At 36.3% G+C, this 18,911-nt stretch overlaps 3 protein-coding genes across 3 annotated transcripts; all 3 read right to left on the reverse strand.

The window, feature by feature from the left end:
* Positions 1 to 536: 536 nt before the first annotated feature.
* LOC133035373 (HVA22-like protein e) lies at positions 537 to 2,508 on the reverse strand. The gene is made up of 5 exons (XM_061111211.1): positions 2,167 to 2,508; positions 2,039 to 2,065; positions 1,812 to 1,934; positions 895 to 1,081; positions 537 to 785 (listed from the first exon to the last, which is right to left on the reverse strand). The coding sequence occupies exons 1-5, from the start codon at positions 2,214 to 2,216 to the stop codon at positions 759 to 761; spliced, it is 414 nt and encodes a 137-aa protein (XP_060967194.1). The 5' UTR covers positions 2,217 to 2,508; the 3' UTR covers positions 537 to 758.
* Positions 2,509 to 13,605: 11,097 nt separating this feature from the next.
* Positions 13,606 to 15,050, reverse strand: LOC133035374 (HVA22-like protein e). The gene is made up of 5 exons (XM_061111212.1): positions 14,611 to 15,050; positions 14,480 to 14,506; positions 14,269 to 14,391; positions 13,997 to 14,180; positions 13,606 to 13,858 (listed from the first exon to the last, which is right to left on the reverse strand). Exons 1-5 carry the CDS (start codon positions 14,658 to 14,660, stop codon positions 13,832 to 13,834), a joined length of 411 nt encoding a protein of 136 aa, XP_060967195.1. The 5' UTR covers positions 14,661 to 15,050; the 3' UTR covers positions 13,606 to 13,831.
* A 1,206-nt stretch (positions 15,051 to 16,256) lies between these two features.
* On the reverse strand, positions 16,257 to 17,465 carry LOC133036086 (uncharacterized). Its single transcript, XM_061112564.1, has 4 exons — positions 17,181 to 17,465; positions 17,019 to 17,135; positions 16,635 to 16,931; positions 16,257 to 16,574 (listed from the first exon to the last, which is right to left on the reverse strand). Exons 1-4 carry the CDS (start codon positions 17,463 to 17,465, stop codon positions 16,257 to 16,259), a joined length of 1,017 nt encoding a protein of 338 aa, XP_060968547.1.
* Positions 17,466 to 18,911: the final 1,446 nt, after the last annotated feature.

Raw genomic sequence — 18,911 nt, forward strand, 5'->3', positions numbered from 1 at the left:
TAAGGGAGATGGTGGGGACTGGGGATAAATAAAATGTGGAGAGATAGGATTTAATTCTAATTTTTACCTTATCTTGTAAAATAATCAATTTAAAAAAAAAAATAGGAGAATTACCTAATATATTATTTTTTTCAAATTTACAGTTTGGGTTTCTAAAGTGGTTGCAACACTAGTTGCAATAAAGGTTTTTATACGATTTTTTGTTGCAATTTAAGTTGCAGCGCTAGTTGCAATTGGGGTTTCTATGTACAATTCCGTAAAAATGTAAAAAAAAAACTGTTTTGAAGTGTAAAAATAAAAAAATCCCCAAAAAAAATTATATGTAGTACTATAATTTCCTCAAATAAATAATTGCACAAGTAGTCAAAAGCCCATTCCATTTTATGCTGCAAAAAAAAAAAAAAAAAATCTAATTTGAAATATATTTTGAAATATAGTTATACAATTTCAAAATAAAAGTATAGACACCCTTTGTGGTAAGATCTTAGTCAAATTAGAAAATGAGATCACATTTGCATAAAAAAGCAACACAAATATCTCACAAGATTTCTTACATCAAAACAAGACTAATATTTGTAACATTACAATATTTTAGGAGGATTAAGGGTCACAAAAGCCTTACAATATTGAGTAAGTTGCACAAAGTTAAAGATAGATCATTTAATTAACATAACCAACAATAATAGTTATAACATAGACCTAAAAACAAGAGTAGTGGAATATTAATCCAAGCCATGCATTTAGTTTTGCCTTCTTTTTTAATCATAATAATCCTGCACCTCTTCCTGAAAATGACAGATGAAAGGGTCACACAAATTAGAATAACATAATGATCAACTCAACTCATGATGATCAAGTATTGAAAAGGTGTAATACAAAACAATAACAACTGACTTTCTTGTGGTGCATGAAATCCATAAACTTGCTCCTTCCTTGGAATAAGTTACGGCCACCATGTTTGCTATTATACTTTTTGATTTGTTCTCTCACAAATTTCTTGTACAACACAGCAGCTCCTTTGAATTGGGGAAGAACCAACCAACCCACAAATACCAGCTTAGCATCATACCAAATAGACATCCTAATATCAACACAATAAAATCAAACTCATGCCTAAAAACTAATATAATTTTTCAGTTCTATTCAAATACACATTTTTTTTCTTTTTGAATTTTTTTTTTGTATATTATTTTTTTTATATAACTAGAAGGGCATCACGTGGTGCAAATTCCTTCTCCACCCCTTCATTTTGACAATCCTGAATTACGTGTCAAGTACTATAGGTGCCTGATAACTTAGCCTCCCACAATCGGGTCATCAGTAATCACCTCAAGAGTTTTTATCACACAGATGACACTACCTACAACAGCTAACCTTATAGAGGCCAAACCCTTTTTAAGAGAGATTGTAGTGGGTTTTGAACTCTTGACTCAAGCAAAGAAGAATGTCAATAAAAGTGATTCCTACCACTACACCACGCAACATGTTGTGTATATTATCAAATCTATATGTCACATTGTTTATTTCAAATATCTAAACAATTTTGTAGCCACTAAATAAAAAATGGAGAGCAAAGTTATTGAAAGGAGTGGAGGAGAATAATATGAAAGAGACATCATCTAGTGGATGGTTATATGCACTAAAGGGAAAGAAAAAAAAAAAAACTATCTTTTAGTTAAAATATAGATTTTTTTAAAAAAATATCACAAAAAATTACTTGTTAGTTGTTACTAAATAGTAGTAATTTAGTAGGTAAATAAAAGCACATTACTTTAGTCACATCAAATTGGTAAGTATAGTAATAATCTTACGTCTCTAGAGCTGGTTGGATGATGATTTCAATAAGAGCAAGGAATGAGTATATAATCCAATAAGCAAGCCATTGTTCATTATCATGTTTTGTTATGCTCTCCATTGCTTCAATAGATGCATACCTACATTTATTAATTAATAAAATTAAAACCTAAATTATATAATAATAATTAAACTCATCAAAAACTACTTAACAAATAAAAATAATAATAATGACAAAACTTACAAGGGATAAAGCAATGTCAAACAAGGCCTGCAAGAGATTAATTATACCATCAAACAGTTAAAAAAAACATTATAATACATAGTAAAAAAAAAATCAAAGAACAAGATTTAAGAAAGATGAGTGTATACCCAGCAACTGTACGAACTTGAGAAATAATGGTATACAATGCTTCTCCCATTTCTTCTTCTTCTTCTTCTTAGTGAGTTTTCCTATAGTTTTTATTCCCTTCTCTTCTTTTTTTTTTCAGTGACTTTATTGGGAGTGAGAAAAGAGTGTAAGAGAAAAGGAGTGGGGGAGTGAAGATATAAATTAAGTTTGATGTCGGTAGAAGTTAATTAATGTGAGCAAGATATTTTTGAGGGTTGAGAGCATGACACGTTGGACAGAGACGACAAAGCTTGAAACTTTATTATGGAACCAACACATCTTTGATGATGATATAAAACGACACCTGACACGTGGCATGTGCCCATTCCCATTATGGCAAGGAAACTCACTTTGATTATTGGTGGACAAAAAGGAAAGTGAAAGTAACCTAACCAAATAGGGTAAAGAGTCTATTATTAGAATATTAAAGAGCATTCTTATTAGATACCAGTAGTACTTAGCACTTTCTAGACGTATCATTTTATAAATGACTAGCCATATTTTTTAAAAGTTATTGAATTAAACTATATAAGATTTGATATTTAATTGCACCAATAACGATATTGACACGTAGGAAGGTACTAGACACTGCTGATGTCTTTTAACATTTCTCAATATTAAAATACAATCGATAAGCTAAAAAAATTAAAATGGTCATTTTATTTCATTCTAATACTTTAATTTTAAGTAAAAATCAAAAAATTAGCTGTGAATTATTATTATTATTATTATTATTATTATTATTATTATTATTATTATTATTATTATTATTATTATTATTAAATTAAATTATATAAGTGTAAGATTCCCGCTTCAAGTCTTTATTTGGTCCTTACACCCACGAAATCATGACTCTTATACACGAGTACGCCACTCTGACTGCTTCATAGAATGACGACTGACCCTACAGACCAACACGAGTGTTTCCAGCGTGTTTTGTCCTCACTCGCACGCTTCCTAGGAAAACTTCCCAGGAGGTTACCCATCCTGAAATTGCCCTAGGCCAAAAGCACGCTTAATTGTGGAGTTCTTTCGTGATGGGCTACTGAAAAACAAGATGCACCTTGTTGATATAGGTAGTATCAATCAATCCATTTAAGCTCTCTTCAACTGTGTAGTCCCATACCTACACAGTCTCAGAATCATCCCACTTGACCTTCCTCAGGCGATGTGAGATTGCACAGCTTACTCGGTATTTCCCCTTACGGATCACGGGACTACTGACTGTCACAATAGGACCCGATATTTAATTACACCAATAACGATATTGACACGTATATGTTTAAGATTGGGCCTGGGTGATGGTGGGGGTGGAGAGTTATAAAATAAGACAGCAGTAGGGATGGGTGAATAAACTTATGGGATGGAGAATTTTCACAAGGTTGGAGATTTTCCAATAATATCATATACACAAATAAATGGGTTAGTAAAGATTTTTATTTATTTTTTGAATAAGATTTAAAAAAAAAAAAAAGAGAGAGAGAGAGAGAGAGAGTGTGTGGTGTGAATAGTCTTCTACTATTCACTGATGTTGGATCGAGTGTAGTCTTTCTGGTGTAGTGGTTACTCTCGAATCCTTCTTTTGCTACTTTGTGTGTGTTTGTGTTTGACTTCTTCTCGTGTGCGTGTGTGTCTGTCTTTTGAGTGTTGTGAAGTGGTTCACTTCCTTTGTCGTGTGTGTGTTATTGATTGGGTTTTGGTTGGTAGGTTGGCCTTAAGTTATTTATTCCTTTTGTCTCTTACTGTCGGCGGTTATGGAGATTGTCAAAGTTGCTGGTGCCCCTCTTAAAGGCAAATGTGTCTCTTGTGCGGAAGCTTCCATCTCATTATCCCCGAGTGCTTCGTCGATGGAAAAACTCACTTCTCTGTGTTTGCTTGGTAAGGTGGTGGCGCCTATGGTGGTGAATGCTGGTGACATTGCTGAGACTGTGACAAAAAAATGGCTAAAAAAGGTCTCAGTGTCTTCTCTACCTGATACGGAGCCAAAGTGCAACCGGTTCAAGCTCGGTTTTGAGAGTGCAGAGGATAGGGAGTGGGCTTTGGATAACAGCCCCTGGTCGTTTAAAGGTTATACCTTTGTACTACGAGCTTGGGCCCCTGATATTCATGGTTCGGTTACCATTGATAATATGCGGCTGTGGGTGCAGGTTCACAACCTGCCTCATGAGTATTTTTCAATAGCAAATGGTACCCTGTTAGGAAATATGATTGGGAAGGTTGTTAGAGTGGAGTTGGATGAGGAGAAACCTATGAGTTGGAAGCTGTTCATAAGGGTGCAGATTGACATAAACATTGGAAAGCCTCTATGTTCAGGTTGTTTTTTTGACTTAGCCTCTGGGGTTAAACGTTGGATCCAATTCAAATATGAAAAGATAGGCATTTTTTGTTACTTTTGTGGAAGTGTCGGTCACCAACGTAAAGGGTGCTCTCTATCTTCTCCGGTCACGGTGGCAAATCTAGATGGAACCCCGTTTCCTATGTATGGGCCGTGGATGTCAACGACTTCACTATATCGTGACGTCTTTTCTGGTGCGACTTCGAAGCCGCTGGTGGGTTCTTCGACTGGAAGGCCGTCTGGGAAGCTCCAGCTTGGTGGGCCGATTGCCGTAGCTGATGTGGACGGCGGTGTGGTTAGGTCGTCGTCAACTGTGGCGCGCGGCTCGAAGCGTACGAAGGCTGTTGTTTCTCGGGCCATGCATGAGAAAGATCATGGAAGGCAAAAGGTGTGGATGCCCAAGAAAGTGCCAGGCGAGGGTGCAAGAAGGTTTGCTGTTAATGGTAATGAGGTTGAAGGAAATTTGAATAATTGGGAAAAGATCTCTGATTTAATTCCTAAAGTGGGGAGTGTGCAGCTGGAGAGAGAGAAGGAAAACCAGGTGGTTTTGTTGGGTTTGGGAAGTGGGAACTTAGAAGTGGGTGTTGGGCCGAATTTGGGCTTGGGCTTGGTCTCCTCTGGTGGGCCTGGGGGTTTGGTGGGTTCTGTTGGTGGGGCTGGGACGAAGGAGTGGGAAGGAAATGGTGGAGATGTGGGATTTGTGGGTAGTGGGCCGGGTTTGGTTATGGGTTTTTCAAATAATAATAATTTAAAAGGGGGTGGGCCGAATGGTGTTAAGGCTAGGCTAGAAAATTTGGTGGGGCCGGGTTGTGTAAACTCTTTGTGTAATGAGCCTGATGGGTTAAAAGGTGGGATGTTTGGGAGTGGTGGGCCTGGTTGTGATGATTTAATAGATAAAAGTTGGGCTATTGGGCCCAAATCTTTAGAGAGGCCGAAAGTGGTTGTTGATCTAAAGGGCAAAGAGAAGGGGGAGGCTTTTGGTGGGCCGTGTGGAATTGATTGTGATATGGTGGGGAAAAATATGGCCCATGTGAATGATGCTAGTGAGGCCGAGCCTCAAGGTGAAGAGGAAAGGGCTTTATCTCATTTTTTTAGAGCCCAAGAAGAGCTACTCTATGACCTTAAGCACTTTGGTAATTTGGACTTGTATGAAATTAAAAAAATAGGTGGTGACATTGGAGTGAAGCCTACGTCGGAAACTAATGAACGTACCACCCCGTTCAAGAAGAGGAAATTTGAAGGCTCCGCTTCTCTCTGCACCCGCCCTAACAAAATTGTTAGACGTCATCCGGATGTTGTTAGGGACTTTCCTTGGGACCCAAAGGAAAAGGACTGCGAGTCTAAGGTGGATTTTGATGACCGTTCTGAAGAACCTTCTGAGGGGTCGAGCTCTTCGAGCTGTAACAATGGTGTTAAAAGGAGTCATCTGATTGGCTCGTTTGTAATTGAAGAATCTGGATCCAGTCTTTCTGTGCACTCGATCAACCCTGTGGAGGAGAACGTCATATCTCCTCCACAGGCGCCATGAGAGGTGTAGCATGGAACTGTAGAGGGTTGGGGCAGACCTCTACAGTTCGTGAACTGAAGTCCCTGCTCAGATCGCGCTCTCCTGATTTTGTTTTTTTGACTGAGCTCAAAGTGGATCCTAACCATCTGGTACGTATACTAAAAGCTTCTCACTTTTACTTTAATATTTTTGTGCCGCCTGTTGGCACTGCGGGAGGTATTATATTAGCTTGGAAATCTGGGTTTAGTTTTGAGTGTATTTCTTGCTCTCGTAACCATATTTCGGGGCTTGTCTATTCGGACCCCCCTTCCAACCCGTGGCTCCTCTCGTGTGTGTATGGTCCGCCGTATAACCATGCTAAAAAACAATTCTGGTCAGAGATCATGGCTCTTGGAGATAGATTTGGCGGCCCTTGGCTGATATTTGGTGATACTAATTTTGTCCTGAGCTCCTCTGAGCGGGAAGGTTCAAGGGGCCGGGACCCTTTCATCCCTTTCATCTCTCACCTTGTGGAGACTCGTGGCCTAATAAATATGCATATTCAAGGAGATATGATGACTTGGGATAATCACCGGTCTGGAAATAATCATGTGAAATCTGCCCTGGATAAAGGCATAGTGAATGGAGCTTGGATGCAACTGTTCCCAAAATCTGTTCTCTGCTCCGTTCAGACGAGTACTTCTGACCATAGACCTTTGTGCTTGGACACGGGGGGGATTGGTCCTAAATTTTCCAGATGTTTCAAATTTGAGGAAAGTTGGACGCGGGATAGTAGAAGCAAACTTGTAGTAGCCAGTGCCTGGGATTCGGTGGCCCATCCGTGGGCCCCTGCTCGCGTTTTTAAGAAGATTGGTGCGACTAGGGTAGCGCTACTGCAATGGAAGAGAACCCAATTCGGTAAGATTGACTGTATCATTCAGGAGCTGGAAATTAAACTGGACCAAATGCAACAACTGCCAGCAGGCTCCAGAGACTGGAACTCGGAGATTGAAATTAGACGAAGCTTGAATGAAGCCCGAGCCAAAAAAGCGATTTATTGGAAACAAAGGGCCAGAATATCGTGGCTCAAGGACGGGGATAAATGCTCCAAATTTTTCTTCCTTTCTGCTGCTATAAGAGGTAGAAGGAATGCCATTGAATGCATTTTGAATAAAAACAATGAATGGATTAATGAGCGAGTGCTGATAGGCCAGGAATTCCTAGACTTTTTCAAAAGCATTTTCTCTGGCTCTGAGAATAATCGACAGGTGGATAGTGATCATTTATTTAATGAGAAGATTTCTCCTCAAAATCAAGCTGATGTTGTTAGCTGCCCGTCCCGTGATGAGATCAGAAGAACCCTGTTTGCCATGAATAACCATAAGGCCCCTGGCCCTGATGGAATGTCTGTTCTGTTCTTCAAGCATTACTGGGAGTCTGTGGGAGATGATTTTTGTGACGCAGTTGAAGATTTCTTTGTAAATGGAAGAATGCATAAGGGGGTAAATTCGACGAATGTTGTTCTCATCCCAAAAATGCAGAACCCGAAAAAGCCGAACCATTTCAGACCAATCTCTCTCTGCAATGTGATGTATAAGGTTATTTCGAAGATCATTGCAAATAGATTAAAACCTATTCTTCCTTCTCTTATCTGCCCTACCCAAGCTGCGTTTGTCCCTGGAAGGAACATCCAAGATAACAATGTAGTGGTGCAAGAAATTATTCATTCCTTCAACAGGAAGAAAGGGAAGGAGGGATTCTTTGCGATCAAGATTGACCTTGTTAAAGCTTATGATAGGCTGAGTTGGAGGTTCATCGATCATGTTCTTGGGAATTTCGGATTTCCCCCTCAATTCTGCAGGTGGGTTTCCCAGTGTGTTTCCACCTCCTCTCTCAATATATGCCTTAACGGTGGTCCTGTTGGTAGAATTATTCCTTCTTGTGGCCTGCGTCAGGGAGACCCGTTATCTCCCTACCTTTTCATCTGTGCCGCGGAAGTACTTTCCAGACTTTTGGAGGAAGAGATACGAAAAGGATCTATTCATGGTATTAAATTAAGTAGAGGGGGTCCGGTGATATCCCATGTTTTCTTTGCTGATGACCTAATTTTGGTTGGTCGTGCCAACTTAATTGAGGCTAAGGGCTTTTGGAGCTGTCTGGAAAACTTTTGTGAGTGGTCAGGGCAGCAGATCAATAAAACTAAGACTTCTATATTTTTCAGCAAGAATACCCCAGATGGTATGAGGAGAGCAATCAAAGAAGCTCTGGGTATTGCCTCCCCTGAAGGGGTTACTAAGTACCTGGGGTTACCCCTGTTCCGATCCAGACAGAAAGATGCTGACTTCCACTTCATTCTTGACAACCTCACATCCAAGTTGCAAGGCTGGAAGGCCAAAACTTTATCAAAAGCTGGCCGGGCTACTCTTATTAAGTCGGTAGGCTTGTCTATGCCTATTTATGCTATGCAGACTACCAAATTGTCTAATCGCCTTGTGAATCGGATTGATGGTCTAGCTCGTGATTTCTGGTGGGGATTCGAGAAAGGAAACCATGGCCTGCACCTTAGAGCCTGGGAAAAGCTTTGCCTTCCCAAATCATTGGGAGGCCTGGGGTTTCGAAAAACAAAGGAAATGAACCTAGCTTTTTTGGCTAAGTGGGGTTGGAACCTTTTAACGGGCAAACAGTCGTTATGCTCAAAGATTCTGGAGTCTAAGTACCTTAGAGGGAAAGAGTTTCTCAACTGCAATTATAAAGGCTCGGACTCCTGGTTTTGGAAAAATGTAGTTAAAGCAAGCTCAATCCTTCGGAAAGGGGCTTGTAAAAGGGTGGCCAATGGGAGGGATACTAGAATCTGGTGGGATCCTTGGATCCCCCACTTAAAAGGTTTCGTACCGAAACCAAAGGAAGGTGTGGTAAAGGATGACCAGTGTGTTGCTGAGCTCATAACTCCCACGGGTGGGTGGGATATGGGGAAACTTCATAGCCTTTTTGACCGGGAGACCATTTCGGCTATCCTCAAGGATGGAACCCCCCTAGGCAGTGGCAAGGATAGCTGGGTGTGGACATTGGAAAGTAATGGGCGTTTCTCTTGCAAATCAGCTTATCTTTCCCAAGCTTTGGAGAGAGCGCCCCACTGTGATGTTGCGCCTGCTCTTTGGAATAAACTTTGGAATAGTAACATTATGGAGCGCCAAAAGGTTCTTTGGTGGTGCATCCTTTCCAATGCCCTGCCGGTTAGAGCAATCATCTGTAAGAGATTTCCGATTGAAGATACTAATTGTCCTTTTTGTGGAAGGGGAGAGGAAACTGTGGAACACTTGTTTCTAACATGTGATGTGGCGATGCACTTGTGGCGCTCTTCACCTTGGGGAATTTTTCCAGTCACTGACAACGGTATTCGTGTGTGGGATTGGGTGAAATTTATCTGGAGTCTTAATAATAATGGTGTTAGGGTTGAGGATGTCTTTCTCTATGCATCCATTGTTGTTGACAATATCTGGAGAATGCGAAATGAAGCGGTTCACAACAATAGCCCCCCTCATGTTTTAAAATGTATTGACATTATTTGTTCTTCTTTTGCAGAGCTACACACTACTCTTTTGCCTTCTCCTTCGCCGGTGAGGAGGGACAACTGGAATCCACCACCTCTGGAGTGGATCAAATTTAACTGTGATGTTCGAGTGGGTTTAGAGAGTATGTGTATAGCTGCGGTTGGTAGGAACCATCTGGGAAGGGTGATGAGTATTTACACATCCCGGCTGGACTACTCTGATGCTCTTTGTGGAGAAGCTGCGGCCTGCTGCTTGGCGGTGTCTGTTGCATTGGATCTTCAGCAAAAGTATATTATAGTGGAGAGTGACTCGAGGCTAGTGATCGATGCCCTTAATGGGAAGGATTCCCATTGGGCTCTAGAGAACTATGCCTCCTTTTGCACTAAGTCTTCTCCTTCTTTTATTTGTTGTAATTTTTCGAACATTAGTAGATCATGTAATTTTATGGCCCATAATGTGGCTTTTTGGGCTTTTACCAACAACATGTACGGATCTATTCCGGTTAACTCTGTCCCAGAGAACATTTTATGTAATGACCGAGAGGTCTAATATCTTCTTTATATATTTAAAAAACGCTTTTTCTCAAAAAAAAAGGTACTAGGTACCACTGATGCCTTTTAGCATTTCTCAATATTAAAATACAATCGATAAGCTAAAAAAATTAAAATGGTCATTTTATTTCATTCTAATACTTTAATTTTAAGTAAAAATTAAAAAAAATTAGCTGTGAATTATTATTATTATTATTATTATTATTATTATTATTATTATTATTATTATTATTATTATTATTATTATTATTATTATTATTATTATATTTTGGAAAGTGTTAACCTGGAAATTTTTTCGGTGACGTGGACATCAATATTTGACACGTGGCATGAAGGATGATATCACGGAGTTGATTAGACCCGAGTCATAGCAGTCGATTTGGGAGGGGACCCTAACCTTGCGCCTAAGTAGACTTCAGGATCTCTAGGATGAAAGTTCGGACTTCGATAACTTGAATTCAGCTCACTAGTTTTTAGTACTTTGAATCATGAAGATATAGAGCAACCTAATCCAAGCCTCAGGAGCTGAAATTACACAAATCTGCAACCCAAAAGCCAACATGGGCACCTAGGGTTTCACTCAACGCCCAAGTTGACATCCTCAACTAGGGTTTCAGTTTCTGAGACCGTCTTGGTGAAAAATGGTCAAAACATGACCACAAATATATTTGAGGCATCAGAATTAGAATCGGAGTAAGTTGACTTTTGAGCACTAGGGGCGCGGGGCCACTAACACCTAGCGCCCAGGTTGACAATCTGTCAATCTAGGCACCTTCCAAGTATCAAATCAGATATATAATTATGCATCTTCTTCATCTTCATCAAAAACGGAGAAATAGGTCCTTTCAGAGGAAAAACAACAATTCTTGGGTACAAATAACAGGGCCTAGCACCCAAGTTGACACTTGGGGCTGGCCCTGCGCCCAGGTTAACATTTTGTCAACTTGGACCATTTAAAGTAGAGTTTTTCAAGAATTCTTTCGAGCATCTTCTTCGTCTTCAGAAAATATTGAGATTCAATTATTTTCAAGGACCAAACAGAATTTTTAGAGGGGCAGAATAGGGACCCAGCCCGCAGGTTGACACTTAGGGTTGGAAAAGCGCCCAGGTTGACATATTGTTAACCTGTGGTGTTTTCGATCAAGTTCGGCAAAAATTATTTTAGGAATTTTTGGAGAAAAATTCAATTCTTTTGGCTCATTAACCTTCTTAGGGCCCTAAAACAGTGCAGTAACTCTAGCTGCTTGAGTTGAACTCCCAATAACTTCTCTGAATTGTGATATCCCCTACATTTAAGTAATCCTCTTACCAATAAATAAACACGAAACTTGGAAATTTGGAAACTAAAATGAAAGTACAGTACCCTAATATGAATGCATATAAGATAGAACAACAGAGAAACAACATCATGGTATTTTACAACGATATGATTGAACCCCAAAACGTGTAATACTAAAATTCAGGAAGCTATTCACAATCGATTCGAGTATTGGTATTTCCAATAAAACTATATAGGTCATAGGAATCATGAAGAACAACAAACATGTAGGATGTTTATTTGGTGTGATGCTAAGCTGGTATTTGTGGGTTCGAAGTTCTCATTCAGTCCCACTACCAGTCTACCACACACAGAGTGAGAGGAGGGCCAAGAAGTGGCAATGAGCTGCTGCAATCCTTCGCCATTTTTCGGCAAATTCCGAACCCCTTTTCATTCTGTACGCTCTCTCACTCTACATTTCCTATAATATAATGTGTCTTATATATTTGCATCCATTTAGGGTACTATACTTTCATTTTAGTTTCCAAATTTCCAAGTTTTATGTTTATTTATTGGTAAGAGGATTGCTTAAATGTAAGGAATATCACAATTCAGAGAAGTTATTGGGAGTTCAACTCAGGCATCTAGAGTTACTGCACTGTTTTGGGGTCCTAAGAAAGTTGTTGAGTTAAAAGAATTGAATTTTTCTCTAGGGAGTTATGGCAATATGCTTGGCGAATACATTCTAACAACCAATATACAAAAATGAACCTCGAATACAAGGTAAGAAACTAAAACAATAAAATGTCATGAATCTTAAAAAGAACCAAATCAAAACAAATCAAAAACCCACAAACACAGGATAATAAAAAAAAATATAACTAAAAAGTAACTTATCAACAAATAAAATCAAAACAACAACACATATTGACAATCAAAATGAAAAAATAAAATAAAAAATCATTGACCTTAACCTTAGAAGGCATCACAACCTTATTTTCATCCTCGAATTCTAAATGTCCTCTATCAAACTCTTCGTCTTTAGCTTCTTTACGACATCAGGAGATACATCAAGAACACGAATTTTTTTTCTTCAATACAAAACTCACCGAACATTTTTTCACATTATCAACACCTTTGTCATTCATTTTCTTATAACTCCTTGCACTCTCAACATCCTTACCCATTAAATCGTTGCTCTTCTTACTTCTCCTTTCAGTCACAACAGCTCTATCCATGGAATCATCACTCTTCTTAACACCCAAACACATTTTCCTCACATTTTCTTCTTCTTCTCCACCACCACCTTTTCTCTTCAAACCAGAAGGCGATGGAGAAATCAAGCTTAATTGCCATAGAAACACATTCAACACCTTGTCACAAATGACAAACCCTAAAATTACCTCTAACCCAAAATATACACTCCGAAAGTTGATTTAAATGAAAAATGAAAAAAAAAAAAAAAAAGAGAGAGAGAAGAGGCAAATACTCGCAAAATATATATATAGAGAGAAACTCACTTCTCTACTGACCCAAAAATGAACTGTCAATGAATTATGAGAAAGAAATCAACAAATAGAAAAAAAATCAGTTGCCCAAAAATGAACTGTCAATGAATTATGAGAAAGAAATCAACAAATAGAAAAAAAATCAGTTGATATGATCGAACGTGACTTAGAGTTAGAGTGAAAATGCTATATATATAGCTAAAATGGTATACGTGGTACTCAAAATTTGAAGTTATAAACGGTATTAAACCACATTAAATATATTGTCAGCCATTTCTGTAAATAAATTTAACACTTGCTGGCATAAATTTTTCAAAAGAAAATAAAAAAAAATAAGACTACTTTTAAACATTTTTATACCACTTTATTATGACTACCCCCAAGAAAAATAGCTCTTTGTCAAAACTAAATGGTAAGAAACTCAGCTTCTTATTTTACATAGCTCAATATATATTCTTGCAGGGACAATCATGTCAAATTAATAGACACGATTAAGATCATAGTAAAATTAGAAATTAAAAGTTTCCACTGAATAAGCCAATAACGCATATATATTTAACTTTGTTTTATCCCCTTCAACATATCCAATCCACTACTTCAAATTCATGAACTTAAGAAGTTATTTTTGAAAGGCACTTTTCACATATATTTTTTTTTTTATACAAAAGGTTAATAAAGGACAATTATTGGAGATGGGGCCTGAGAAAGCATCACAAATACATTTCACAAGATTAAACAAAATAAGTCTAATATGAATATGTATGTACGGATGATTTTACATATATGGATGATTCAAAAGAAACCAGCTGAAATTTAAAAGCCTTGCAATAAGGAGTAAGTTGTACAAGGTTGAAGAGATTTAAAACAACCCAACAATATGTTGATAGTTGATACCATATAAAAACCTAATAATTAAAAGAAGACTAGCCATGCAATTTTTTAATTTGCCTTCTTTAATTAGTAATGATGGTCATGATGCTCATCCTGCCAAACACAACAATTAATAATTAATTAATAATAGTCACCCAAATTAGAAGAAGAAAAATCATAATAACAATACCCAAAAACATGTTCTGTTCATAAATATTATTATAGATCTAGATATAGTAAGGAAAAACTCACACTTTTGTAACGCAAGAAATCTAGAAACTTGTTCCTTCCCTGAAAAATGTGATGATGACCATGGCTATTATATTTCTTGATTTGTTCTCTCACAAATCTCTTATACAAAACTGCTGCACCTTTAAATTGGGGAAGAACCAACCAACCCACAAAAACTAGCTTCACATCATACCAAATAGACACCCTATACAACACAAAATTACTTACTTGACTCAATAAATATGATATGAAATTATTATTATTTATAAATTATAAAAAAAGAAATATATTACGTCTCTAGAGCTGGTTGAATGATGATTTCAATAAGAGCAAGGAATGAGTATATAATCCAATAAGCAAGCCACTGTTCATCATCATGTTTTGTTATGCTCTCCATAGCTACAATAGATGCATACCTAAATATATATATACACCCAAATAAATAAATATGTATATATAGTTAAATATTCATGAGTTACAAATATTAAAAATGAGTAAACTTACAAGGGATAGAGCAATGTCAAGATGGGCCTGCAAGAAATTAATTGTATCATTAAATAACTCAAAAAAAAAAAAACAACATAGGAAAAAAAGATTGAGAGTAGATAAATGTTTAATATGTTTTAGTTTAGTACCCAGCAATTAAACGAATTTGACTAAAAATGGTAACAACTGCTTCCCCCATATCTGATCTTGCTTCTTCTTCTTCTTCTTCTTCTTCTTCTTCTTCTTAGTGGGGGTTTTTTTTTTTTGAGTGAGAGAAATTAAAAATAAAAATAAAAATGGGTGGTGAGCAAGATATTTTTCAGGGTTAAGAGAGAGAGAGGACAAAGGTTGAAACTTTATAGAAGGAACAAATTACAAAGGTATGAATTATTGAAGAAGAAAAACGGATGAGTTGATAGGATTGGATCCAATGAATGAATCAATAAAACGACACGTGAATGTGAGTCCTGACACGTGGCATGACGAACAAACCAAACATGAAAAAATATAATAATTGTTCCAACAATTGTTTGACACTCTCACCTCACTAACTTTGTGTAAGGACTAAGGTGAGCCAAGATTTTAATTCTCACGGCAAAATCAAAAGTGAACCAATTTTTTTATATTCCAACAAAAATAAAATTTGGTAAATAAAGACATAAGTTCTTAAATTTCTTTGAGTTTGTATACAGTATAAATAATTTAGGGATTATTTCACAAAAACATAAAAACAACAAAAAAAATTACAAAAATACAGTTTCACGAAATTTTAAATATTTTTACGATTTTTTTTATTTTATTTACAGAAAATACAGTCTTTTATGTTATAATCTTGTTAATTTGTTGTTGATTTTTTACAATATGTATGTTATTTTTTATTGTTATTTTGATGTTATTTTCATGTTACTTTTATATAATTTTTTTGTTGATTTTATGTAGTTTCGTGTTATTTTTTTGGAAAACTGTAAAAATGTAAAAAAAAACATTCTTTGAACGTAAAAATGTAAATATTTTACAAAAAATAGTGTCTTATGTAATTATTTCAATAATTTAATAATTTTATTAGTGGCATAAGTAATTAATATTTGTAAAAATTATCATATTTTTTTTCAATTTCGTCAAAACAAATTCAATTTTAAATTTATTAAAAGTATTTGTAAGTGACTAATAGTATATGTTTTTGTCCAAATCTCATGATTTAGAATTTGAGCCTTATATGTATCATATTTAAGGCAATAACAAAGTCTAGTACTCATTAATTATTTATATTTTATAATTATTAATTTTTTCACAAAATAATTAAAATCACTAATAAACTCACGAAATTTAAACTCTCTTCAAACATGATAACTTATTGTCTAATCAAAATGCATGTGTTAATTATATCAAGGCCACAATAAAAGATTACCATTATTTAACAAATTACTGTCCTCCAAAAAATTAGATAATACAGTTATGAGAACAATAACTAGCACGCCCAACACAATAATATTTTTCTTTTGAAATGAAATAGCAACTTCATTGAAATTTAGCATACAGAGTACAAAAAACCTTATGAATCAGGCGGTAAATTCTGAACATGAATGCTACAACCAGATAAAAATCGAGAGTGCCTAGCCATATAGTGGGCAACTCGATTAGCTGATCGTTGAACAAAATGCAAAGAAACATGTGGGAGATTAGAAAGTAGAAGTTTACAATTATTAACAACCAACCTAAAAACAGAGTACATACAATGAGAGGTACGAATGGCCTAAACAGTGAGCATGTTGTTAGTTTCAATCTCCACTTTATCTCAACCCTTAGTTTTGATCCAACTAAGAGCCTCCTTAACCCTTATAGCTTCGACAACTTCAGCAGCAAAAGAGCCCATGTTACATACTGCAAAAGTATCCAACAAGGTGACTAAGGAGTCTCGAGCAACAATTTTGAAGCCATAGGAGCCTTCTCTCTCAAACAAAGTGGCATCAATGTTAATCTTGATTGTATTAGGTCCAGGTTCAGTCCATTGCTCAGCTTTAGAGCCATCGGTTCCAAGAGCCAATGATAATAAATTTTGTTTATCCCGAGCTTTGCGCCATTGATCAAGAGTAACTAATGCTGATGAAGCAACCTGCTGTGGAGAAGGTCTTTTTTTATTCCAAATAAGATTGTTTCGTGCTTTCTAGATTGCCCAACACAGCATGAGTGTGCGATAGTTTGTTTCCATATCAGAAGCAGTAAACACATTGCTTAACCACATACCAACAGTAGTGTTAGCAGTAGCATTGACAGAAGGTTGAGCATGATGCCAACATGCTTGGGCAAAAGAGCAACTAATAAGAGCATGAGTGATGGATTTTGGTTGGCTCTTGAAAATGGGACAAGTTGGAGAGATATTTACATGCCTAGTGACAAGCTGTAAGCAGGTGGGGAGGGCATTCGAAACTGCTCTCCACATGAAGTTCTTGACCTTTGGGGGGATCTTGAGCTGTTAAAGTTTGTGCCAAAAGCCAGAGTTATTCGCACCAGCATGTTGATTTGTTGATTTCTGCAGCAAGTTGTATGCACTTTAAACCAAGAAATTACCAGTGCTCTCCCTTATCCAAGACCAGTAATCATCACCAGCAGAAATACATAACGACAGTCCAAGAATCAGAGATGCATCACGCGCATTAAACATGTCATGAACAATCTAACGATCCCATGATAAATTGTTGTGCTCAAAGAGAGAGTTAACCATCTTGTTGTGAAGCCCAAGATGAGTGGTTGTGACAAACACATTGGAGTGGTCAGGTAACCAAGGTTGAGACAGTATGCTGGTAGTGGTCCCTGATCCTATGATACGTTTGTCACCAAGTTTAACAATGTCTCTTACTTGCCATATGCTTCGCCAGACAAAATTTGGATTATTACCAAAATTAGCAATAAGAAAATCGGACCGAGGGAAGTACTTTCCTTTGTAAATTTGGCTTACAAGAGAATTTGGCGAGACAAGAACCCGCCAGCCTTGCTTGGCAAGCATTGTAAGGTTAAAATCATGTAATCGACGAAAGCCAATATCCCCAGAATCTTTATGAACTCCATCCTATCCCAAGACATCTAAATGATCCCATTGCCTTTGCCGTGTGGTCTTCTACCAGAAGTTAGCCATTAATTTTTCAATCTCAGTATAGATTTTGAGAGGAATAAGGAAGACACTCATAGCATAGGTAGGAAGAGATTGAATGACCGTCTTAAGAAGTATCTCCTTGCCAGCACGGGATAGAAAGCGACCATTCCAACTATTAATCTGATTAACCACCTTATTTTTAAGAATTCAAGTATTGTAGTCTTTTTCCTACCAATTGTGTTAGGAAGGCCAAGATACATACTATGATCATCTGCTTCAGACATCCCAAGTATTGAACATATTTGAATCCTTATCATTTGATCAGTGCCCAACACAATAATATAGTATAACCCTAATAATAATATTCATAAAACTTATAATTATTAATTTTGATTGTATTCAAATAATAAAGTTCAAATTTAGAAACTAGACTATATTAATATTCTCTTTATATTTTAAGGATGAATATTTGTTTGGAAAAATTACATAATAGATTTATTTTTGTGATAAGAATTACTATAATCAAACAACTATTTCTATTTACAAAAATAAAATTTTAATAATTTATTACTCATCTAATTATCTTAACTATTTGAATTTTATTTTTCAACACTATCAATTATTTAAAATGTTATAAAAACTTTATAACAAATTTTAACATGTACAATTATAAAAAAAAAAATTAAAAATTTATCCTAAATACTAAAACAAATAATTAATGAGTATACCATAATAATCCTTTTAGGGGATATAATAATTTTTCCAACATTGTTTTTAGCAGAACATTGTCCAATAGAAAAATTATGAATGTACACAGGGCGGAGAATTGGCGAGGAGTGCTCTCTCCGTCCCCGTCCCTATTAGAAATTTTAATTTCTATCTCCGCTTATTTCCTATCAGGTATGGGACGGGAAATCCCTTAATAAAAAAATAAAATTTATAATAAAAATTTAAATATATAAAAATATTAAACTACATAAAAATTAAATATTATACATTAATATTATTTAATAAACTAATTTGTCACAAAAAAGATACTAATATACTTAAAAAATACAAACATAAATTATAAAATATAAAATATTATTAGAAATATAAAATAAAATACTAAATAGGTTCCCGTCGAGGCAGGAAATGTGGTCTACGTCCTCGCTCCATTTAACATTCAGAGACAAAACATAATCTCAATCCTCGTCGCGTTCTCCATTTAGACGAAGAATCTCCACCTCACTAGGGGCGGGTCCCTACGAAACCATTCCCATAAGATAAATGTGCATCCCAAAAAAAAACCATGAATTTTTGACTAGGTTTTTTTTTATTTTATTAAATGGAACTAGTTTGGTTTAGATTTTAAATAAA

Source organism: Cannabis sativa, chromosome 3 (assembly GCF_029168945.1).
Source record: "Cannabis sativa cultivar Pink pepper isolate KNU-18-1 chromosome 3, ASM2916894v1, whole genome shotgun sequence".
Taxonomy (NCBI): Eukaryota; Viridiplantae; Streptophyta; class Magnoliopsida; order Rosales; family Cannabaceae; genus Cannabis; species Cannabis sativa.

Coding starts and splice junctions, on each gene's coding strand:
- LOC133035373 (XM_061111211.1), bottom strand. CDS start 2,216: ATGGGAGAAGCATTGTATACCATTATTTCTCAAGTTCGTACAGTTGCT. Junction 2,066..2,166: donor CAAGTTCGTACAGTTGCTGG/GTATACACTCAT, acceptor AATCTCTTGCAG/GCCTTGTTTGACATTGCTTT. Junction 1,082..1,811: donor ATCCAACCAGCTCTAGAGAC/GTAAGATTATTA, acceptor TGTTGATATTAG/GATGTCTATTTGGTATGATG.
- LOC133035374 (XM_061111212.1), bottom strand. CDS start 14,660: ATGGGGGAAGCAGTTGTTACCATTTTTAGTCAAATTCGTTTAATTGCT. Junction 14,507..14,610: donor CAAATTCGTTTAATTGCTGG/GTACTAAACTAA, acceptor AATTTCTTGCAG/GCCCATCTTGACATTGCTCT. Junction 13,859..13,996: donor ATTTCTTGCGTTACAAAAGT/GTGAGTTTTTCC, acceptor TGTGTTTGGCAG/GATGAGCATCATGACCATCA.
- LOC133036086 (XM_061112564.1), bottom strand. CDS start 17,465: ATGCTTGCCAAGCAAGGCTGGCGGGTTCTTGTCTCGCCAAATTCTCTT. Junction 16,932..17,018: donor AGAGCACTGGTAATTTCTTG/GTTTAAAGTGCA, acceptor AAACTTTAACAG/CTCAAGATCCCCCCAAAGGT. Junction 16,575..16,634: donor GCACACTCATGCTGTGTTGG/GCAATCTAGAAA, acceptor TCTCCACAGCAG/GTTGCTTCATCAGCATTAGT.